The 25,577-nt window shown below is 34.4% G+C and overlaps 1 protein-coding gene across 4 annotated transcripts in view; it reads right to left on the bottom strand.

Moving 5' to 3' along the window:
- Window positions 1-2,221: 2,221 nt before the first annotated feature.
- The window catches only part of RFX3 (regulatory factor X3), a 105,475-nt gene continuing 82,119 nt past the window's right edge, over window positions 2,222-25,577 (bottom strand). For 3 of the 4 annotated variants that reach the window (XM_038123611.1, XM_038123613.1, XM_038123612.1), the window contains 10 exons: window positions 22,963-23,084; window positions 21,619-21,731; window positions 20,730-20,845; window positions 19,975-20,129; window positions 15,379-15,476; window positions 14,959-15,108; window positions 13,263-13,471; window positions 12,150-12,303; window positions 9,967-10,009; window positions 2,222-9,061 (listed from right to left, as the gene is read on the bottom strand). In XM_038123611.1, the coding sequence (XP_037979539.1) occupies window positions 8,823-9,061; window positions 9,967-10,009; window positions 12,150-12,303; window positions 13,263-13,471; window positions 14,959-15,108; window positions 15,379-15,476; window positions 19,975-20,129; window positions 20,730-20,845; window positions 21,619-21,731; window positions 22,963-23,084 (1,399 nt within the window). In that variant the 3' untranslated portion in view covers window positions 2,222-8,822. The remainder of the gene's footprint in view (window positions 9,062-9,966; window positions 10,010-12,149; window positions 12,304-13,262; window positions 13,472-14,958; window positions 15,109-15,378; window positions 15,477-19,974; window positions 20,130-20,729; window positions 20,846-21,618; window positions 21,732-22,962; window positions 23,085-25,577) is intronic. The other variant, XM_038123614.1, reaches the window with a different exon arrangement.

The raw sequence follows: 25,577 nt of genomic DNA, 5'->3' as shown, positions 1-25,577 counted from the left end.
GAAGAATGGAAATCAGCAATGTACTGCCCATCTGCAAGAACAGTTGGAAGGATGATCCTGGGAACTACAGGGCTGTAGTTGCCTCAGTTCTGGGCAAGGCTATGGAAGAGATGCATGAAGCCCGTTACACGGCACATGCAGGACAACCAGGGGATCAAGCCCAGCAAACATGGATTTACAAAGGGCCCGTCCTGTTTGACCAACCTGATCTCCTTCTATGACACAGCAACCTGCTTAGTAGATGAGGGGAAGGCTGTGGGTGTTGTCTACCTGTACTTGAGTAAATGCATGATCCCATCTCCCACAGGATGCCTCCTAGAAAAACCGCTTGTGGCTTGGATGAGTAGACTCTTTGATGGCTAAAACTCTACCAGGATGGCTGGGCCCAGAGAGTGGAGGCAAATGAAACTAAATCAAGTTGGTGGCCAGTCACCAATGGTGTTCCCCAGGGCTCTTTTTGTCAGGTTTAACATCTTTATCAATTATCTGGGTGTTGCAATTGAGTGCACCCTCAGTCAGTTTGCAGGTGACACCAAGCTGGGTGCGAGTGTTGATCTGCTGGAGGGCAGGAAGGCTCTGCAGAGGGATCTGGACAGGCTGGATCATGGGCTGAGGCCAGTGGTGCGAGGTTCAACAAGGCCCAGTGCTGGGTCCTGCCCTTGGGTCCCAACAAGCCCAGGCAGTGCCACAGGCTGGGGCAGAGTGGCTGCAAAGCTGCCCACAGGAGAAGGACGTGGGGGTGCTGCTGACAGCAGCTGAACATGAGCCAGGGTGTGCCCAGGTGGCCAAGAAGGCCAATGGCATCCTGGCCTGTGCCAGCAATAGTGTGGCCAGCGCTGGTGAGGCCGCACCTCACCTCACTGGCCCCCTCACTTTAAAACAGACACTGAATTCCTTGGACGTGTCACAGAGGAACACTTGTGAGAGCTGGGTTTATTTGGTCTTGAGGAGGCTCAGGGTGGACCTTATTGCTTTCTACAACTGCCTGAAGGGAGGTTACAGTGAGGTAAGGGTTGATCTCTTCTGCTGTGCTTGCAGTGAGAGGACAAGAGGAAATGACCTTAGGCTGAGACAGGGGAGATTCAGGTATTAGAAATTTTTTTTCACTGTTAGGGTGGTCAGAGATTGGAACAGTTTGCCCACAGGGGTGGTAGAGTGACTATTCCTGGAGGTGCTCAAGAGGCATCTGGGTCTGGTGATGTGGTTTGGTGGTTTATGGGTGACAAGGGTAGTGCTGAGCAGATGGTTGGACTGGGTGATCTTGAAGGTCTTTTCCAACCTTGACAATTTCCCGACTCTCTAGTTGCAGCTGGTCACTGGTGCAGTTGTAGTCTTGTAAGGTACAATGTAATGCAGGCACCAACACTGTACTATACTAAGCTTTTGGACTTCATTTGAAATTAAAGAATAGGCAATGAGTGGACCATCATTTACGGCCGAACATCCTGAGAAAAGTAAGCTTTAGGGTGCAACTCTTCTACCTTTACCACAGTTCTGTGTGAAATACCTGTTTTAATCCTGGTATCCGATAGTTACTTGATATATTCTAGCACCTATTACTTGGTGGGTCCTCCCCACTAAAATAAAATTCAGCATTTCTTTATATGAAATATAATATGAAATATATATGGTGCCTGCAACACGTACTTGAGACTGTAGACCCACAGACTGTATGAACAGTAAGATTAGGCTTTCAACTATGTTTTGTGAAATTGTCAAAACATCTAACACATTACCACACTGCAGAATATTTACAGCAAAAATTGCAGAAGTAGGTTCTGTTGGTACCAAACTGACACCACTGATTCCTGGAGGCCAGAGTCTGCATGCCTCTCACTGTTAGCTGTTAACTACACAAATCTGTAATGGGGCATTACTGTTAACATTGAAATGATTAAGTACATTACAGTCTCTATTTACTGGGAATATGACAGCAACTCAGTTGAACCGACACTACCTAGGTGATCCTGCCTTGCCAGGGTGGGCTGGATTAGATGATCTTCAGAGGCTCCTTCCAACCCCAGCAGTTCTGTGTTTCTGTGATTCAAATTACTTGGGTTTTTTGCGATGTGAGACACACTTGTTACTTAGTTCTGTTGTTGTTAAATAAGAAAAAAAGTGGTCTTATTTCAAAAGTGTAAGTGTGCAGTAATTTTTCTCTCAAAATCAACAGTACAACAGTCCAACACAGCTATACAAGAACTGAAGCCATTCAGATATGTTTGTAACAAGAAAACAAATTTATTGATTTTAAAAGACAAGACACAATTTTGTTTTGAAAAACACAAGAAAGCTAGCCTGAGTTCAAGTCTGAAATATTCAGAAAAATCCTACTGTCTTTAGTATGTTCCAGTCATTTTTTTATACAACACACTAAAAGTTAATATATATTTTTATAATTATAAAAGGTCCCCAGTTATTGTACAGTACACAATACAAATTGCCAACAAACTATTATTTAGCTCCTGCCAGTTTTGAGAGGACATTATATACTAAAAGATTTAGCATTTGTCACAAAAATCACATCAGGAAATACGTATTTACAAAATCAAATACATTATACAAAAAAAACCATCACGTTATTCTGTAAAGATGTCTTCTTTAAATAATTAAAAAGTATATTCAACTGTAGCCCAAAAACTGGAAAAGAACATTACATTATCTCACACATACAATCTACAAAAAGTTGCTTACCTCATTTACATAATATATTCAGTCAACTGGAAAATAAGAATTTGAATATGTCCTAGTGTTATGATGTTTCTGTGCTGTGGGACTGGATAATGTAATCTGCCACTTACTAAGTGAAATTTAAATGATGGCACTTAAAAAAAATACAGTATAAAATAAATGCAATAAGGGAAGTTTCCTAGAAGGTAAGAAAGCCCTGAGTGATGATAAAATTATTGATTGGTAGCTCTAGAATTAACCTAATTAAAGTTTACCACCTCAGGCACAATTTTCCAAGTTTTTGAAAGGCACTCGAAGTTTCTTTAACAGCCTCATTGGTTATTAACTGTAAATCCAAATTTTCAGTGGGTATGAGCGGAAATGGGCAACTTGCTTTGGTACAAAAGTAATATTTTCCCAACATATTTTGAGTTCCTTAACTGGGTTACTTTAAGATGGGTATTTAATGTTTAAATACAAGGCAGTCACTTTAATATTGTATGGAAGGAAACTTTACTTGGGGAACCCATTAAATATTCTTTGTGTAAAAAGCTTTTGCTGGTATTAGTGAGTCAAAAGTAATTGAACTGAGTTCCTGTTAAAACCCAATCCATTCAAGGTTGCTCCTCTGAAGTCTAAATTCCTCCTAAAAAGACATTTATTATTTCAGAGTAAAATTAATCTAGAACTGAAAATTCCTGTAAGATGTTTGCACCATAACCAAGAAAGTGCTTAAGAACATACAAAGAACATCTTCCTGAATTAGTGTTAAGCGAGGCTCATTTGATGCCCATAGGCTTTTTCTGGGCCTTGTTTTCTACAGTGAATTTCAGCCTTAATGAGCAATCTCCAAGAACAATTCTTACCAAATATTTAACTACTCAGGGCTTCCAATCCCAAAATGCCAATTTTTTTTTCAACAGGAAAAGGAGAAGAAACTCAGAATAAAACAAGAGTTAAAATGATAGTTTTCAAACTAAGGCATATTTTACTTCAAACAAACACTAGGCAGTCACTTTGTAAGTGGCTTTTACTATTTCTTAGTTAAACTGGTAAATTAAACTCAGGTCTACTGGCACATAAAATCACTAGCAGCAATGATCAAGGCATGCAAACTCAGAAGCATTTACAGTAAATTATGAATAAAAAAAGTTGTTAAATTAAAACCCTTTGAGTATTGCATTTATTTTAATTAATTATGCATTAATTTGCATTAACTGACTAAAAATGTTTACAACTTACTTGCACTACACTACTGACGTAATTCCCTTAAATAACTTTAAATGATACCCCTTTTCTTTGCCCTCAGCTAGACTTAAATAAGTACAGCTGCTTTAGTGTTTGCTGACTGATATTGCAAGGAACCAGTAGAAAACGTACTATATTCTCACTTAGTAAGGTGGCATCAGTATCTCTAAGTTTACAGGATCTTTACGTGCTGCTACACTCGTTCCCTTGTTCCTGTAAGCAGTAATTTTAAGAACAAAGGGGCTTTTAAAATTATTTGCTCGTGCAATTTCTAGGTTGCTTTTAAAGTTCTGACATTCAATAAGGGCCATCCAAACTGTACCCTTGTTATGTGAAATTTAATAAAATACCTTCATCTTCTAGCTAGTCATTATTGCAGTGACTGAGTTTTAAAAGGAATATTAACATAATTGTGCACTTTTTGTTCCTGTTTCTCACAAACACTGCCAAAAATTTCAATGCAAACACATCAATATTCTGCAAAATTTATTATTACTAAACCTTCTTTTAATCCTAAAGATTTCTCTTTTACAGTACCAGAGTATTCCAATACTAATCTATCTCAGGAAATTTTCAAAATAGCTGAATATATTTTCTAAACCTTTATCTTCTAAAGGAATCTTAAAGTAGACAACTTCCTATCTTAGAATCATGTTTGATTTTCTTTGTATATATATATGCAGTTATGAAAACCAGGGAGCTGAAGTACTGTTTTATATTACACAGTACATATAAATGGCAATGAATATTTTGCCTACATCTACTGAGGCCCCTATTAATAAAAAAACATCCCCATATTGTATGCAAGTATTTACTTTAGACATAAGTAAAAAAAGATTTACAACACTCTAAGCTATTTCAAAGTATATACTCAGTGAACTAGTTAAATTATCTAAAAATCTTTGTTGCCATCATGTTACTTACAATGCTCAAAGGGTTAATGCAAGGCATTATATCAAATTAATTTCCTAGTACTAGAACTAAGCACTGTGTGTTTATGCTTCTATTCCAGTTTTTATTGTCAGTGTTAAATCACCAAACAAATTAGCAGAGATACTAGAATTCCATGTACCAATTTGCTTTAAACTGTATACAAAGAGCATGTCCTGTTAGTGTGACAAGGGCCCAATTTTCAGAAATTCATCTTGCTCTCTCAGATTTGTATTTTAAACTCTGAAATTATTGTTGTATAATTATATTACTAATAAATCTGGGGGTTTTGTCAGCACATTTATGGCTCTCAGTGGTTGTTTTTGTTTTGTAAAAGCATTCTGGATTAAATTGGATTGCAGTGCATCTCTAACATGGATTTTTTTCTAAACAGTGCAGATGTCAATTGGTGAGAATGATAAAGATATCAGATCCCTTTCTCCTAGGGAAACCAAGATAAAAGAAAGAGTGTTTCAGATACATAAAAATACCTTGCTCTAAATGAAATTTATATATAGACCTATGCATTCCTGAATGACAGAACTTCATTTTCCTATTTTTTTGAACTAAAGGCAGTAATGCCTTTAAAATCATAATTTTATAGGCAAATAATGTAACATCTATTTTTCAAATTTTTATGGAAATTTAAAAAATGAAGGTGCTTTGAACATACTACAATACAAGCAAAAAAAAAAAAAAAAAAAAAACCACCTGAAAAAAATGTTTTAAAACTGATTTACCACAAGGAAGATGAAAATGTAACAAAACACTTAAACATATATAAAACTTTTGAAAATTGGGCCCTGTGCTTTGAAAAGGTAGTTCAACAAGACCTCTTCCCCCACACTGTTCACGGTGCTATTTTGTGCCAATGGGGGAAATGCCTCTAAAATAATTATTCTGGATTCCATTTCAAGATTAGATAAAACACATAAATCATGTCAACTCTCATAATGTCTACCCTGTGGACACATGCTACACCTCTCCATAGCATTGACAACAGACTTCAGAGCTGGTGTGGCAATGCAGCCGCACGCTACACATTACAGAATACACACTGAGGTATTCGTATCTCTCTACTTCAACAAGTACTAAAACCCAGCTATTAAACAGCAAGAGTGTGCAAAATGTTTTATCTAAGCGTTTGATTGAAATTTCAGTAAGAGCAAAGCAAAAGACTCCCAAATTTGTAAGTTTACAACGCAGAAAGATAGTTGCTCTAAAAAAACCTGGTAAAATCTTTAGAATTTAAGAGTAAGAACACAGACTCCAGTCAGTTTTCTGAACCTGTGAAAGTTCTAATTTGTCTTGATAATTCATTGTTTTTAGAAGCTATGAAATACATTCCATTTTTTGTATTCAGATTTTTGTTCAGTTTTGTTTTTCACTTTATGACATTTAACAACTGAGTGGAGTGGAAAGCTAAACAATAAAAAATACTCAACTCCCACAATATTTAGCAATCTAGATTTACCTTTTACAATTGTACTCTTTTCTCAGCAACAACAAATTCAACATTAAACCAAGAAAGAATAAGAAAACACAAATGAACACAAAAATTAAAACAACTACTACAGTATTAAAAAAAAGCTGAAAATGAAAAAAAAAGTTGAATTATTTCACTTTATTTTACTTGTAAACATCTTATAATGCACAATGAAGGGGAGTAAATATTTATCACAGCTTAGTTTTAGCATTTTTGGTGAAGGGTACAGATGTGCTGATTTCTAAGGAAAAATCAGGACACACTGAGCGATATATGTGACAACAAAATCTATAATGAGATTCAGTGCATTTATGAGTTTAGAAAAAATGAATATAAATGTCACTTTTACTTTTTACTGAGGCAAAAGCCATCTACTGATATTAGTAGGAATTATGCCTACACAGAATGAGCTGGATGGGTTCACAATTCTGCAAAGGAATTAAAACTGTTTTGTGCACCAATAATGTTAGGACATTTTAGTTTATGTGCAGCTGTATTTGGAGCATATGTAAACTCTAGCAACAAACTTGTTTGCTATAAATACACTTCCATTTTACATGCTCTTCTCCCATTTGGTATATATGACTTTAAAGTCATTTCCAGACACACTAGATAAACCGGAATAAAAGAATCCTATTTTTTTTCACAGTCTTTCCTGTAAAGTTGATCTTTTTGTGTTCTCATTCACTTTTTGGACTTTTTTTTCTTATTTAAATTCCACTACTTTAGTGTAGCAAATTCATGTGTCTGCATAATGAAATGTTTGTGAAGAAAAACTTGTGTTCTTTAATGTCAATTAATATGGTCTCTATAAACTGATATTATTTAACCATTAAAATGTAATATCTGGCTGATACACCACAAAATATAGAAATTGAAAACATGCACTGCATTATGTACCTGCTCATTTATTTCTTTTTAGTTTTTAAAATTAAATGTAGGCAAGGGTTTAGAAAATATATGCTTGGGACTATGGTCAATCTATTTTGACATTTGAAGTTGGTATTAAAGCTAGTTTTGCTTTCCAAATTCCCAAGCAAATTTTATTTCTATTAAAGTGAAATCCAGCTAGAAACGAGAAAAAATAGGTCTATTGTCATTCTAAGAGGGATATTAAAATTATTTAATAATAAAAAAATCCTTTTATTCTTTTGAAGGCTGTGTAACCTGTCCTTACTTCTTAGGGAATTTGAAAATGACAGGCACACCTTGTTGAATTAATTTAAGAGTTAAGAATAACAAAAAGTACTAAGTCTTAGCTTCAGTTCTGTTTAAGGCACCATGTAATAGCCGAGGTACAATGATCCCTGATGTACATTCTTAAATGGCAATGGTCCATCTAGCCACCTATTCAAATTCTACACAATTGGGAATAGGTACAAGTGAGGTGTGCCAGTTACACTGCCTTGTCTAATTTTTGTAAAAATTTAAATCCACTTTAACAACAAGGAAATGTTTTGAAAGGAAAATTATGCAGGTTGCTACATTCCTTGCATTCTATAAATCATCTTTTCTAAGAGCAGCAGATTGAACCACTAGTAGGAAAAGACCTGGAATAGAAGAAAGTCATCCAAATGGAATGTTTTCCTGTATGTCCAGTTCAGCATAAGTAGCACATACACTTAAAATTAACAATAATCAAGTCACTTCTTTTTTAGCTTCAGTTTCTAACAACTACAGTGCCACTGAACAATCAAAAGCATCTGTTCAGTGGCCTCACATATAGAATCAGTAGTCTTCAAAACAGAGGAACTGGTATGCAAATAATATCTGAAACTATTGATTTTAAATGAAGCTTGCATTGTTTACATCATGTTCAGATAATTAGGTACATTTATGCCATACAGATTACCACATTCTGATACAATTCTGTCTTTTAAACAGCTTCTTCCTCACAGGAAGAAATGAGGAGATCTTCTCAACCCTCCAGCATTATTACAAAAAATCCCCCTGAATACTCACAATTTTATCAAAATAGTGTCTTCTCGTAGTACGATGAAAAGCACCTTTTATAACAAATTTGATACATCTGCTGTCGAATAAGTATGCCTCCAGTGTAAATCAAAGGAAACAGTTCTTTTGATATTTCACAGAAGTGCATCTAATTAAAAACCTATCTATATGAAATCAGCATAATAACTAATAATTAACATTAAAATATTTTTTAAACTATGAAAAAATTTAAATTATTATAAGAGGACAAAACATTAACATTAAACTTTGCAAAAATTTTCCTTGCATTTGATACAAAGAAACCTCTTCATATTGAGTGGCCAAAGTAAAATGATTTTGTTTACAAAAATTTGTTTCTAAACAGACCTGGCAAAATACGTACACCCATTCCATTTAACAACTCCAACAAAATAATGATCAGAACAGTTACATTTGACAACAGTCAACCTTCGGACTTACTCTCTTTTTTTTTCTTTTTCATATTAAACCTACTAATGCAATGGGGCGAGAGTCGGAGGCCAGGGGAAGTTTCACATTAGACTGCAGTATATGTATTTCCAGTAGCACTGCATTGTCTGATAGTCTGAGTAGTTGCAACAATGTGCTCATTATGAATTGGGTTCAGGAGGTTCTGCTGTACTCCACTCTCAAGCACTGGCTGCATGCAGCCCACCTGGAATGCCTGGTTTAGCTCAGTTTTCTCCCTCTTAGCTTGTGGCTCTCCACTTTCATCCACCTCTTCATCTATTTCACTTTCAACTTCGCTGCCCTCATCTGCACAAACAAACCAGCATGTAACTACCACAGAGCGAGGAGTTTCTAATACAAGGCTCTTTATTTTGTAAATAATAGTTGAAATACAGGGGAGCAATCTGATAAAGCATAAACTTAAAATTAAAATTTTAATGGAAAATAAGTCAACTGTTATCTCAAACAGATAAACAGGTTCAGGTTTCATCACTTGAGCTACACGCTTTTGATGTGGAAAAAAAGCCTGCAATCTCAAAAGGTCTAACGAACAATGTTAACTTCATATTAGAAAATTTCCCATTTCCTAAACATGATGAACAAGAGCTGTTACTTTAGGCAGAGATAGGGAAACTGAGGCAAGGAGAGTTGTGGTCTCTTGACCCCAAATTTTGACAAACATTCTTATAATTTCTAGTTTGAGTTCTGAGGTCAAATCACCCCAAATCACTCGAGTAGTCAGTATAAGAATGCATGTCAAAATAGGGCAGGAAGAGAATTTAAGGAACTAATTTCTCCCTGACTACGTGCATACAATTCTGCTTCTTGACGTAGCAAAATGTTCACTACAGTTAAATATCCATAAGCATACTCTTGTCTTTGTTTCCACAGCTGTTACCCTCCTCCATCCTATTAGATATAACAAAATTTGCATAAAAATTGGAGTATTTCTTTGTGACAATAATAAACATCTTCAAAATATTCTTACTGTAAAACAAACCTACAATATTCCAGTCATTATTACATGTAGCACATTACATACATAGCTATTGTATTATATCAATGTATCCATACAGCATATACATGCACTTTATAGGATAATACCGCTCTAAATTCTGTTTGACTGTGTTTTTAAAACATAAGGATTTATTTTGCTCACAGACACATTAGCTCTAAAGAGAATTATACCTTGGATATACTAAAATGCTTACCTTTATCCATATTTCCAGGGGACACAGCATTTAAATCACCAAACTGCAAAATAAACAATTAAAAATGGACACAGTCTTAAGCAAATGTGGACTTAGAATATCTATGATGTAGGAAATCTGTGCTCCACTGGTTTGATGCATTCATTCAAATGCATGATCTTAGCTGCAGCCATATCCACAACAGAACAATTTCCCATTCCATTTCAGTCTTGTGCTTATTAAGACAATTATCACTAAGTAAACCCTCAAAAATTAGAAAGGAGATGTACAACCTGTTTTAAAGATTGCCTTCTCAGGGCCTTTGTTGTTTGAAGTGAGCTATTTCTGTGTCTTATAAAGCCATAAATTATAATGGATATTCATTCTGAAGTGCCAATATTAAAACAAACAACTGTCTAATTTAAAATTTCCCAGGCACCATTTTAATTGTGCTGGAGCAAAATGAAGTATGTCACAGTGTTGTTAATCTACCTGGAAGGCAGATGAAAGGCACTGCTGAGAACGGGTTTATAACCTGTTAACTGATTTATAGCAAAATCCAGAGCTTTTAAAAGAAGCTGCATGTAAGTTGGAAACCTTCTTCCCTTTCTTTCCTCCGTTTCTCTTGTGTGAAATTTGGAAGAGTAAAATGCCACCAGTGGATATCAAATGAAAAGCACATTGTTTAGACAGATACATTTCATAAATTATGATACCAGTCTTTTCCAGAAGAATTTTGCCAATACCTGTGTCCACGGGTGGAAGAAGAGGAAGGGAGAAGTATGAGAATGCTTTTCTCAGCTGCAAGCAGTTAATACTATTTTACAGTGCTTGTTGGACTGTAATTTTCCTCATTTTATTTCAGACATTGAATACATAGAAACAGAAGAAGACATGCATTTCATGTATTTCTTCTATTCTGCCCCTCACCTCCAAAAAATTTTCAATACTTCAATACTTCAAATTTTCAATACTCCCTCACAGTATTTCCATATTCAGTCTTGTAAACTTTTTAGACTTCCCTATGCTACATTTATGTCTTTTATCATATAAAGTCTGCTGAGACAACAAGAATGTAGTAACTGTGTAGTACTTTCTGCATACTTTTCTACACATACTTGTGTACTTTCTGCAAGTATAAGGCAAGAAATGTAAGAGCATTCATAGTGATGGTGGGTCTTTCTACTAAGCAGAAAAATTATTTAATTTTTCTAAAACATGTCATGACACAGGATTTAAAACAATTTGACAAAGCATGCTGAGACACTTTCCAACATCTCTTGAAAGTATATTATCTCTTTATAATATTTAATAAGCCTATCAATATATCTCGTAGGAAGAATGACAACTCAACAAGCAAAATTACCTGCAATTTATAGGTAACATAGAACATGATAGAGTGACTCGCAAGTGTAAAAATGTAACAAATCGGTCCTATTAATGATTTAGCATATTTTCAAATATATTCATTTTTCAGCACCTTTGAAGCGTTATTCTTTGGGGACAGTTCATGCTTTCCTTACTGTCTCACTCAAAATAAAAAGTCAGATGAACTACTGAAAAGAAGAGAGATAACAGAAACTTTGCCTTGCAGATGCCATAGCTGAGTATAAAAAAATAGCTGTGCTTTGAGACTCTAGATCTTCTTTTATAACCCAATAGTCTTTGAAACAACTGTATGAAAATCAAATGTGTTGCAAACATCTATGTATGCCTGCACTAGTATGTGAACAGGTCTGTACAAGCCAAAATTCTGCGTATAAACCAGCCTTCTTATGTCAAAGAGGATATACATTTTGTGTGGGAATTATGTGTTCAAATGCATGTAAACAGATCCACAGAAGTAACATTTTCCTATTACTATGCTCTTTTTTATTTTCACATAAAATATTCAGGTCTCAAAAAGTGGGAAATGGTTGCAGGTTGACCAACATTTTCCAAACTATGGATATGAATCTCTGTGCAGATTTGTAAAAGAGTAAGTTCATTTAGAAATAACTGATTTTAAGAATTCAATGTTATTTTAATGCTCTTACAATGAACCAGTGAAACAAGTTTGAAACCACTGTATATATTTGTAACTCAGTCTATTGTAATACTGCAGAACATCCGACCATTCTACATACATGCTTAGAAATGTGCAAAAAAACTTTCTCCAATTCATCACTAAATCTATCAGTCTAGTCTCTTACATATTATCTTACCTCTCCCATAACTGCAATAGGTGTCTCTCCTGTTGCCTGAGCAACACGGTGCTCTACTAAGTAAAACATGTATTCATCATAAAGCAAGCGGATCAGATGAAAAGAGCCAAAGCTAGCAGCACTGCGCAAGGTTAAATCCCGAATCACCATTGAGCTATTCGAAAATAAAAAATATATATATGTTTATGTATTGTATGTCACAGCCATTTTAACATTTATCCATGTAGACAGACATTTCACCTCAAAACCAATATTCTCAAAAGTAACATTATCCTCAAATGTCTAATTTAAAGGGATGACCAGGAAAGGGCAATCATTTGCTTCTCTCCTTTCTCAGAATGTACTGTTGAACACCACACAGGAAATAACCAGACTAGTTTGGTTTTGGTATTGACTTATGCATAACTACCACTGTTTGAACAAGTGTAAAACTTAACTTGAAAGAAACTTTGTTGAAAACATAAACAACTAAATGGCAAGAAAACTATTTGTTTTTAAAGAAACTATTGCTAAATAGTGTCTGTTGTGTTAATCTTTCTATGGCAACGCTTTTAATTGCCAGAATTGAAAAAGTTTTGAAACTTAAAATTCAAAAACAATAGTCTTATTGTGTGTTATATTATGTCTTCATATCTTCAGCAAGCAGTCACTACAGTCAGGTTCAAAGAACAAGGTTTACTCTGATAACTGTTTCAATAAGCAGCTAACATGAAATGCTTGTCTTGATGTTCTTTTCATACAGCTTTTGTCTTTCTTATCTAATAAAAATTGATGCCACAATGTTTTAGTAAGTAATACTAAAAACAGTGACTTAATAACTGCATAGTTTTTTAACCAAAACAATTCATTATATGTTTCTAACTCTCAACAAAATTACACCTGCATTCACTTTCAGATGGCCTTTAAAACAATAAACTAGGGCCATTTAGGTCTCTGTTCAATTGCTGATAGCCCTGAGTTCAAGGTTAATAACAGAAGTCCTCTGAAAAAACCCCCATGCTTTTCATGATGTACTAAGCCACTGTTTGATATTAGATTTGACAACTTCATTACAATGCACAATTCAGCAATTAATAGAATAGTTAGAATGTTTTAAAATCTACTAAATACTACCTGTAGAAAGACCATTTTAACAGAAATTGCCGTGCAGCTTTAGGAAAGCTGGGTCTTCCTTCATACGGTTTCAATGCTTGCATCATTACATTATCAAGCCAGGCAGCCCACTGCTCCAGAGTGCTCTGCTGTTGAAGAGTCATCTTGAAATCTGTTTCAAGTCTCTGAACCATGTTGTCATCACACTGGCACACCCAGGAAGCCTGCTCCTGTTATAGCACATGGCAGCTCTTGAATTGACAATACATAAGCCAAAGCACACAACGTAATTTTATCTCAAAGGTTAAGCTGTTCAGTGGATGAAAGAGACCGGACCTACTTACTAGACAGACTAAGAAGTGTTTTTTATTTTATATCTATTGTAATTTTTTTGAAAGCAAGTAGGCGGGCAAAGCATAACATGAAAGGACAGACATCAAACAAAGAAATTAGAACAAACAACGTAAACAAAAAAGTTTCCTGTTTCTCACGTTCATTTGTGAAAAAAAGACTTCTACTTTTGCAATTTTTCTATTGAAATACTTATATCTTGTAATTTTTTTTCCTGGGATTTCAGGCAGGACAAGCAGGAAGAAGAGTAAAATGCAAGGGACTAAAGTAATAAAAGAAATAGTGAGAAATCAAGTGCAACATTCCTTTTGTTCTGAAGAAGTTAAGCTTAAAGAAAAATCCTGTTACATTGTCTTATCAAAGAAACTTTGTATGCAAACAAGGACTGTTTGCTGACTCTACACATAGATTACATAGATCACTTAAAGACAACATAAGCTGCACACCAGCAGAGAAACACACTATGCAGCAATCAGCAATTTAGTCAGAGTTACCAAGTTTAAATAAAGTCAGCTGTTAAATTCAGAAAATGGGGAAAAAATGACAGCTCACTAACTGCAAGCCTCTTCCATTTAAACTCTAGTTGTCATGTGCCAAGTTAACATCTCATTCACAGACTCTGTATCCATGTCAACATATTACTGTACTTAATGTATTGTACCTTTGGTCAAGAACTCTTGACGACAAGATTTCTGTTAAGTGTGTTAACAAGTACATTAAAACACTCTTTTACAACTAAGAGAAACAGAGAACTACCAGGAATCCAAAACCTTTCACTTTGCTGGTCGAAAGGACAAAAGTATTTTTCCTCAGACAAGCAGAAACATGCAGAGAAATTAAGCTTAGTAAAACCATGAATTTATACTTTATAGGTTCTAACCATACTAATCTAATCCATTATTCAGGAGATCTTGTAAACTTAGGCAGAGGCACGTAGAAAAAAATACTAATGTATGGAGTTTTAATACTATTGTATGGAGACATTTCTCTACTGAAAATGCTATGCCTTTAATGACTTCAAGAGACATTCAGAAGATATGCCATCGAGTTCTAATCCTAAAATATCATTTTTGCTATTAGTAAGACATGATTCATGGTACCCATTCTAAGAAGGTATTTGCTCTACATTTGCATAGAAGTTGGAAGAATATGTGCATTTCAAGAGAGTAAACAGAAACAGGTAATGGTTCTGAGCTCTTACTTTCCTAAAGCATAAGCTGTCACATTTGGACTGAGTTACAATGTATATGAATAAGCAAAATATTAGCACTTGTCTTTCTTGATAGAATGATGCCTGACAATAATGTTCAAAATCATAGAAGAAATAAAACTTTAAAAACTCCTGCTATTCAAAACTAAATTTTACCTGAACATTGGCAAAATCAACACGGTTGAGATCATTGAGCATCTGGTTGATTTGAGAAGTATTTTGAAGCACAGCACGAGCTGCTTGAGCCAGGTGATTAAGAGATGTGTATCTTCGCAGAGTCTGGGCAAAGGCACTTACAGCGGCAACCTATGAAGAAATTTATTACTTTTAAATATTGTGCTCCATAGATTTATTCTACAGATTGAGTCTTGACTTTCATTTTAGTGATGTATATTAATGAGTCCTCATATTTGAATTATACCATGTAGCAGATCAAATAATATTATTTCCTCTGCCATTATTTTATGCTTGATGCTAAACATGAAATTTAGCATTAATGTTAAAATGCTTCTCCTTTTAGATGCTACTGCCCACTTGGTTTGCCACTACAAGAATAGTACTTCAAGTTTCATCTACCTTGGTTTGTATCATCCTCTGTGGAATATTGTTCATGGCATTTGAAAGCCAACCTTCAAGGCTTTTTGCAAAATTGCGAATGGCTTGGGTCAAGGCACCTGCGCATTGGAGAATAAAGACAGAATGAAAAGAAAGCAGTGCACCTGTCTTGAAATGTTTTGCATCCTTAGAACTCTTGTACCCAACTTTCAGGTCTGCTGCATTTACTTACTAGACGAATCTAGTCTAGGTTCAAAGTGCCTCACTGAGATAAAGATTACACAATAATGTGTTAATAATATAATGTAATAATTATTTTTACTTTTGGTTTAATAAGCAGTCCTTACTTCTTCCCCAGACAATCTTCCAAAGAAGTTTGTGACTTAGCAGTATTGTTTGGAGCACTCCTATACAAGAACAACACTAATTGCAGCAGTTGTGGTGGAATTTTCCATCACAAATTTTCAGCTTTTGATTTTACCTAGACACCTCTTTCAAAAAGCAGAAGTCTGGGGGAAAATCCACTTACAGGAGTACTGCTTAATTTGGACTCAAATAAGTCCAAATTAATCTTAAACTATGTCATAGTGCTGCTTAATTCAGTTTTAAAGAATTGATTCCGTTCACATGCAGTCCTTAAGGATATCATCAATAAGCAAGATATAAGAGTGTGTTTCACTGACAGAAAGTGAAATTATTCAAATGACTGTGAAATCTGTGTGCATTTTGTTTCTTTTCTACAGCATCCACAGAAATGCTGAATGGCTGACAGATTTGGAGAGACAGTGAAGAAGCCCCTATAGTACTCTGCATTACTAAAACCACAAATTTTAATTTTTCAAAAGAGGAGGACAGGAAGTATTGTCCCAAGGAACAGTATCTGGAAAAAAAAATTGTATCTTCTGAGTGATAGAAACCCAGCTTTCCCATGCCAAAACTTTGCACATTGACATAATAGCACTACACTCAAACTACTGCAAAAAGTGGGTGAAAGAAAGAAAAAACTAAAGGTTTCTGAAGACTACTAGAGAATGAATGCAACTACAAAAGTGAAGAGGAAAAAACCTAAGAAAGTAATACTCTTTTTTAATAATACCTTTTAAAAGAGTTTATTTTTATTTACCAGAAATGTAAATTTACTAAAATTTTGAAACTGTATTTTTGTGATATCTTTTTCAAATCATGCAGTCATAAGCAGTAGAATCCATATTGGCAATTCTTACAACTCACCACTTTGGATGCTTAGTTGACCACAATTTGATCTTACAAAGTATCTGTGTTAGCTGAGCACTCTTAGGGTATAAGTTTTTTTTCTCCTTTAAGGTTTACATGTGAAGAACAAGCTTTTTTCTTCAGCCCTGTCAATCCCCTAGTTCACTTGTGTTGCTTTGTAAATTATTTCTGTGCACTTACTAAGTGACTATGTATTCACTCACATTTTCTTACCTACCAGACAAGATGGAAGTAACAATGTAAATACTGTATGAATAGTACTTAGACATTTAAGAAAAATATTACCACTTTTTCACTTTGAGTGTTCTCATGACTCTTTTTTACCCAAGTATACATATATATTTGTTACAAAATTATTTCCATAACTGTAATACTGATCTACATTAAAAATAAATATGGAAAAGCAGCTCAGGCCTTAAGAAAGGCCTTTAACTAGAACGAAAAAGGAACCAAGAAACGGAATTCTAAGTTCTCAAGAAATAAAATATAAAATAGCTAAAGTGGCTAATCAGGCATCAGTACTATGTAGAACCATCATGAATTTCTAATGACTGTTGGAGATACATTACATACAGAATTTTTCTCATATCCCTAAGTACACATGTAACCATTACCAAAACCGTAAGTACCTACATCCTTGAACTTTTAAGTTTATCTGAACCCTTTCAAAGAATCTTTGTATGGTAAGCCTGGTGCAAAGTAAATGGTCTAAATCACTAAGTGTTCCTAGTCACACACTAAAGGATGTGGCAATGGCAGTTATGGAAAGTTTGATTTGCATAAGCACATAAAAAGCTAGACTTCTAAACCAAAACCCCTCTGACTTGTACAAAACTGAGCTTTATAGTCTTTCCAGTACTTCAATTTTTTGTCTGCCTGGAATTGTGTAATATGGCGTGGAAGTGTATTTTGCATAAATTCTCCACCTATCATGGAAACTAACTCACAAGCAAATTTGTTACTGTCCATTCTGCCATGTGTGAAGATGCAAGATGTCCACTCTAAAACATAACAGGATACCAGATAATTATGGTCTTTATTCCTTACGCCAATGGACAGCATTTCACTTTCTTAGGAAACAGAATTTTGTTGTTTTATACCCAGCAATTCTTCACTCATGCTGTGGGTGCGAAATATTTCAGCTGATAAATTTAATACAGAGGTTAAAAATAAACCCATTTTTTCCCTCAACAAAGTATTTTTTTTCCTAGTCCAGTAATATGTATCAATATGTAACAATAGGACCTGTCTGAAAGAAAAAACACTAAAGAACTAAACAAAAAAAGCCAAAAAACCCCCCAAAAACTTGAAAAAATTATGCTTTCTTCAAGCCCCTTTCAAATTAATATTTTCCCCTATTTTGAGCAGCAGCTGCTGCTATCTTCCCATTTATTAAAAAAAAAATCATAAACATGCCTTTAATGAAGCATTTTTAGTCCCAGCATCTCTACAGAGTCCGAACTTTCTTACAAACAGCTATTTTCCCACAGAGGATGATGAATTTGTCTGCTTCACCCAGCTGTATTTTTGTTATATTCAACCTTAACCCATTATTGTAGTCTCTTGTAATGAGTGGAGATGCTTTTATTCACAAGCAGGAGTTTAAAAAAATCGTAAGATTTTAATCATTTAACAGTGAAGAAGAAACTTGGATGGCCCACCATTTAAAGGAAAGGTGCTAAAAAAAGGCATTTAGTTAGCTGGTCATAAAGGATAAAGTAAGAAAATACGTTAGCTGTCTTCCAAAGGTAGCTCAGTGAGTGCAATTCTGAGCAGAAAACCACTGGATTGTTCACAAAAAGTCTCTTGGGATGAATTTGTCCTGGGATCAGATGATGTGTTTGAATCCAACAGTCTGATAACCATCCCCAAAAGAGGAATGTCAAACACAGTAAGTATCAATTATTCAAATATGACTGGAAATTCTAGAAAGAAAGAAATAGCATGAAAAGGACACAATGCATTTAGTTATTAATATTAATTGATTTTGCCCATTTTCTTGAAATCCTGTACTGGCAATGCCCAATGCATCTTACGAAGCAAGGCAGGAGGACAGCATGTTGTCATTTAAACATCTCTCTAGAGACTGCCAGGCTTTACAGGAAAAGCAACTGAAAACAAGATGATCAAGTTTGATGAAAAACTGTCTGCACTAAACTTTTATTCAGAAATTAACTTGCTTTTGCAAGTGAGAGTTTTCATTCAACGTATTAAATGTTCTAATTAAATTTGCGTGAGTTTTTATTATTAACTAATTGCTTGTGATACACTGTATTACTCTAAAATCCTACCTAACGGTATTGTCATTAGAGAAGTAAAACCTTAAATATAACCAATGCAAAATAATTTACACAAGTAATAGTTGTCAATAATTGCATGTATTTGCAAAAAAATTTTCCTTTATTCTGTTATACAGATGCACAAATTATGTCAGTTGCTACCAAGAACTTACTTGTTCCTTAAACAAAAGGTAAAATGTGTGTTGTAAATGGCAAGCCTTCATATTTTATACATTTCCAGTTTCAATTTTTTTGGTATTATACATAATTTGCTAAAACTTGATTTTATTCCACTGGCAAGCAAGAAGTCAATAAAACTTATTTGCAAAGCACTACCACCAAATATTCTTACTGAATGCTTATTACTGCTGGACTCACTATAGCAGAGGAGGTGTTCACAGCATGACAATATAGCTTTGTTACCTGCAAAACTACTTACAGCCCTAATTAAAAAAAAAATCAATCCAATTTTTTCAAGTAAATACTGGGGGTTTTTCCATTGGAAGAAAATAATACATAGGAATTATGAGGGATTTAGTAAGTTGCTGACATGATTTCAGTGTAACATTAGGACAGTATATGTAAGACAATAAATACTTAATGAAGGAGTTCAACTTTCTTCACATAAATTTGTTTTCTACCAAAGATAGCCATAAAAGTACATTGCTAGAGCAAGGACAGATTCTAGTAAAATTAAATTTGAAAAGAAAGCTCTACTCCTGGTAATGGTGATATGACTGGACAATCACTCACTATTTAATGCAGGATGTATGACAGGAAAACAGTAGAGTAATAAATTGGAGTAGGATTTTTTCATTGCCTTAACAGATATTAGGAATGATTTCAACAATTAGGGATAAAGGACCACATCTCCAAACATGGAATCACAAACATCACAGTTCTCTTCCAGACTAATCAAAGATTAATATGTGATGTAGGCATTTCCCAGCACAACTCCTTACATAACAAAACTAAGGATAAATTATACAGTATTTTCTAACTTTCAAACTTTTTTCTTAAGCTGCCCTGTGAGGCACAAGTACACTTCCATCTTATACATGCTTGCAGAAAAATATTAACAAAATGTTTCAGGTGTTGAACTTACTAGGAATAGGTCTAAGGACGTCAGGAATGAGAATCTCCACCAAAGCCTGGTACATCACATGGTCACAGTTACACATCCATTTCAGAATAGACTCATTCTTGCACAGAGTAATCAGCTTTGCTTTAGGAAGTCGACTTTCTATTTCACTCAGATTGCTGGTGTTAAAAAAAAAAAGTAGCAACTTAATAAATGATAATGCATTTATGGCACCTAGGGGCATGGTTTAGCAGTTAACATGGCAGTGCTAGGTTAACAGTTGAATTTGACTTTTCTGACCTAAAGTTTCTATGATTCCATGATTTACAGCAGATAAAAACCTGGGTGTTAAAATATACTTTTTTATATAGGTGTCATAGACATCTCAGTTGCACCCAATATAACTTATTTACATGTTGTAAATGTTTCCATTTCACATGGAAATGGATTTTAAAAATGTCTCCATAATTCTCCTACAGCTCATAAATAGTGCAGACATATGAATGATCTTTTTAGCTTAGAAGAAGTGGATTGAATACTGGGAAGAGACAACTTCACTGCAGTTGTCCATGCAAAATACCCCCATGGATGACACAACTGTTTCAGGACCGACGTTTGGCATACACCAGGCTATACAAAACTGCCAGACAACATAAAATTTAATTTGGAAAATAATCATAGCAGAAAAAATTACTATGTTAAAACTAATATGATTTTTTTTTAAATTTCACACTTACATTGTCATGAGGCACATTAAACAAAGAGAAACATTTACTGACCTTGGTTCATTGACAGGAGTGCCATCAGGTGGAGCAGAAGGAGAATAGCGCCAGAAAGTTTGCCACAATTTTTCTATCAGGCTGAATTGAAGATTAACAACCACATCCAGTATTGCCTAAAAAAATGAAACATGAGATCATATTGTCTTTTACCCAGAATCCTTCCACTCCCAAGCCCAACTAGATTTACCGCTCTTTTCCTTCATCATAGAGTGGAACCAAGGCAAACTGTATATTTCTCAAGTTATAAATCGTACCTGTTTTATTATCTTTGATACCCATAAATTATCTGTTGTGCACAGAGACTTGGATAAGGCTTGCATGGAAGCCTCCGGGAACTAGTATGGCCTATGTAAACATATCAGAGGAGTTCAGGCACAGAAAATATTTACTGCTACTGCAAATAGAAAAGGAAACCTGATATGTTACTCCTTTTCATAATGCCTTATAAGTTGGAAGCACCTTCAAAAATAGTTTTAAAAGACATACTGTTCATTATCAAATGTGGTTTAAATGTCTTAATGTTTCTTTGATACAAGAAAAATATTACTGCTTTTAATGTAAAAGAAAATAAAATTATAATCTAACCTGATTTACATCTGCTATTGACTAAACCAAATATCTCCATACACAATCTAAAGTCTAACATTCTGAAAAACATACATGTAACAATATTTCATTCTCAGTATTTATAACATATTACTCTTCCCCCTCTAAAGGGAATCATTTAAGAAACCCTTTTTGCTTTCCTTTTCATTGAGATAAGTAAAATATTGTGGGGAAAGTTACATGCCACTATCATGGCTGCAATATATTTGGCACTATTCTCCTGTACTGGCCTTCAGTAAAAGTCTTGAACTTTTGAAAATAACTGGTTTATAGGAAATACCTCACAGTGCTCTCGATAAAGACTCTGTAGTGATTTGATGTCCTCAAAGGTGGTACCATCTGGCAGAGACGATATTTCAACTTCTCCAAACTCAGGCAGTACTCGAGATGCATCTGTTGTCATGACAACATAATGAAAGAGGTGCCAGTAACAGTATAGTTAAAAAAAAAATTAAGGATTATGCAAAGAAATAAATTCCAAAAGGTCACAATATTCAAAGGGAAATTATTTAGTACCTGTTGTATGCCAAAATACTAAATACATTAATATTTTTTAGTAAAAAATAAATACAAAATCATACACTAATAGATTAAAATGCTGTTGTACCTACACGTATACTCCATAGTATACCTACATGGAGAACTTAATGCTTTTTCAGACTACAAAGAAAATATGTAGAGTCAGTGCAGGAGAGACTAATCCTTGAATAATTTTTTTGTTGCTCAGCTGAAGAGCTCCCATGCAGCCAGGTGTGATGGGGCTTAAAAAACTCAATATACATTTTTACTTGACATTTACTAGACTTTCAGTAGAGCCAATGTGTGCTTTTACTATTTGTCACAAATGTTTCTGAGAGACAAGCTGGTAAGATAAAAATACTGGACTGAAAGGTACGTGGAAAAGAAGATTCAAAACATTTCAATGGTACCCTTATGCTCCAAACGGTTTAAGTAATAGTAAAATCAAGCCAAAGGATTTGATGGTTAAAAATCCCAACCAAATAAGCCTACACTAATAGCATACTCTATCAGCACAGCCAAGGATTCTTTTTACATAAACAATTAACTAAATTATGATTTGTTTCTATGACTGGAATACATGCTTAACTGGTCAACAAATCCACAATGTGGGTATTTTCGAACATGACCTTTAGATTTTCAGTTGAAAGTATTTGTTGATTTCCACTCACAACACTAGAACACCCTTTCAAAACAGCCAGGAGAGGATCTGCACAGTAGTGCAATGCCATCCCCCTATGCCAACTTTCATGAAATAAAATTAACCGTAATGCACATGAAGGAAACAACTTTCATAGCAGGAATTTCAATATGCACATTTAATATAATTATGCAAAACAACTTCATATTTATGTAATATGAAGTATATCTCACACTGTTTTCCTAATTTTCCTTTTATACTTACATGATGCATATTAAATATTATATAAAACTTAAATTACATAAAGTGTAATTTAAGTGCCTTTCAGTTCTGTTGAGAGTAAGGGCTTTAGAGAGGGCATGATAACTTCAGACGCAACTATTTTACTTGTCTGGCTTGATATTCACTGTGAAAACAAAGTTCATCTTACTTATTTATATAGCAGTCTAAAACCTGCTTTCGTACCTAGAAACTGTTGATGATGTTGACTTTGGGCAATTACAGTTTGTTCAACAGATGTGCCTGTCTGTTGACCACTTCCTGTGAAGCCATCTGCAACTCCATCCACTTTCTGCATAGGCTTATACCTGCAAAAATATCAAGTACAAAATTATCCTTTCTGTTTACTTCTTCATAAATGAAACATGAGTTTGATTTTTCCATCTCAAAATAAAATTTTCAGGACAAGTGTCAAAAGAATTTAGAGATTCTTACTTCGTAAAAAACAGAAGAAAAAAAACCACTAAGGGAAGCCAGAGTGTTAACAATGCATTACAGAATTCTCAAAGGTGATATTCCAGCAGTAGTCCCAATTTCTGGTAGAATTTAGCATATTGTAACACCAGCAAATTTATTCCAAAAAGAATCAAATCCTTCCCTTTCCACATAGATTGACATAATTTTGTAATACAAAGGTAATGTTTCCTTACTTCTAAGAAGAAACAACAATGCTGTCTGATGATAACAAAGACTTCAAAATGAGCATTTTGGGATATTGAAGTTATGCAAATCCAAAAGATTCATGATTCCCAAATCAAGAAAAGGAATGAAGAAAAATGAGGTGTACATTCAGTCTACAGCCTTTGCTGAAGTGAACTAGAAGCATTTATTCAATTAGATGTGTCTGATAGAGATGGTAGAATTGGTGTAACTACACAGAAAAAAAAGTATATTGACTGTAATTTAGCATTAATTTAAAAGACAAAAGAACCACTAGAAATATTAATAAGCTGACAAAAGAGAAATATTACCATAATAATGAAAATTACAATATTCAGTTTTTTGGTCCCCTCTTAATAAATCCTGCTAGAATTTTTCAATATACTTGGATAACAATGATAAGAACATATACCCTCATATATGAAACACTGAAGTTAAATACTAAGCCTTCTATAGCACAGTATTTTTCATGTAACAGCTACCTATTGTGCATAATGGTACTTTGCAATTCCCACCTATCATCAACACCTTTACAGATTCTCATAGCAGAGCTCAAGATTGGTTTCAATTGAGCCTGAATTGGGTACATGTTGGTGCAGGTACATGTGTGCAAGTGCAAAATATGGGACACAGAAGTGTGCACTAACTGCACACACTGCCATATGTGTGATTTTGTTCAGATATAATCAAGGAACATACTGACTTAAAGTTAAGAAAATGATGCCAAACATACTTAGGTAAGGAAAATAAGGGAACTATGTAAGACATACAGTGGCGTTAAATAAAATAATCAAGCAAATAACACAAAAACAAATATCCAGTCCTAAGAGCTACATAACAATCACAAAAAAAACAAGAGATGTGATAATGTTTAGCTGACTGGCATCATTTTTTCCAGAAATAATTCTAGTTATATGTTTTTCCAGAAATAAATCTAGTTATATGTCTATATCTAATTCTAGACCATATGTTTTGGTGCACATATGTAATTTTGAATGCAAGTGAATGAAATGTCTAAGTGGATGAGATTGAGTGAGTAAAATAAGCTTGCTGGGATTGCTTTATAATTTTGTAAATATCTATCATCATTCCTTACTATATAATCCTGCCATGGTTTTTGTAACAAGCATTTTCTACATGGTGTTATTATGAGACATCTCATGGTCCTGTATTATGCTCAGGAAAAGATAGTTAAGACCATATATCTTACCATGAGCTTCCATTTAGTGTTGTAAATAATCTGTACTGCCTGGAAATGACAGTAAAATAATTTCAGATCAAAATGATCTTTGTGTTTGAAGTTAAAGTTTGAAGTTGTGTTTTCCATATCTCAGCTGTGTACAAGGACACAAAATATGCTTGGAACACTATACCAAACTGTTCATTTAAACTGAATGTTTTTGGAGAAGTAAGTGTTCTAAAAGTAACTTGCTTGATGTGGTGCTCTTCTATCTAGGAGTGTCATGAAATTATGCATTTAATGTATTTTACTTTAGGGTAATATGACTGGCTAGTAACACCAGTCAAATCAAAATTAATTTCAAAGAAATTTACTAATTTCCAATTTTTCCTCTAAAATTTTCTGTTTAACATAGTTTTTAATATACATATTCACACATTCTTTCACCGCTAGAACAGCCCTGTGCCACAGTTTTCAACTACTTCTGAGCCTTCACAGGTTCCTCAGGAACAACAGATACTAAGGGGACATACTTACATGTACTTGGGAGGCAAACCATTGTGTTCATATTAATTCTTCACAGGAACATGAAATAAATTCCAAGCAACTTAATAGTAAGTTATCTGATAAGAAGTGTGAATATAAAATGATAAAGCAATGAAAAGAAACAGGAATGCTTGAAATTAAAGCTCTTACAGCTTTTATACAGCTTGTGGGACAAGAATTCAATATAGTTAAGAAGAATCTGTTCATATTATAGGTAATTTTATTATTATTTATTTTCTGCAAATTTATGACAATTTCTAGGTAAATATTTTTTCACATTGACTGGTGCCTGATGTGATTGACACCAACTGGGTATTCAGCACACTTTTGTTTTCAGAGCAAAAAGCTGAACAGGAATTCAAACTTGTCCATGTAAAGAAAAGTAAGACTATTTCACTAGAAATAGTGTGAATAG

The sequence above is a fragment of the Motacilla alba genome, chromosome Z (assembly GCF_015832195.1).
Source record: "Motacilla alba alba isolate MOTALB_02 chromosome Z, Motacilla_alba_V1.0_pri, whole genome shotgun sequence".
NCBI classification, from domain to species: domain Eukaryota; kingdom Metazoa; phylum Chordata; class Aves; order Passeriformes; family Motacillidae; genus Motacilla; species Motacilla alba.
This window is presented reverse-complemented; position numbering and strand designations above follow the sequence as displayed.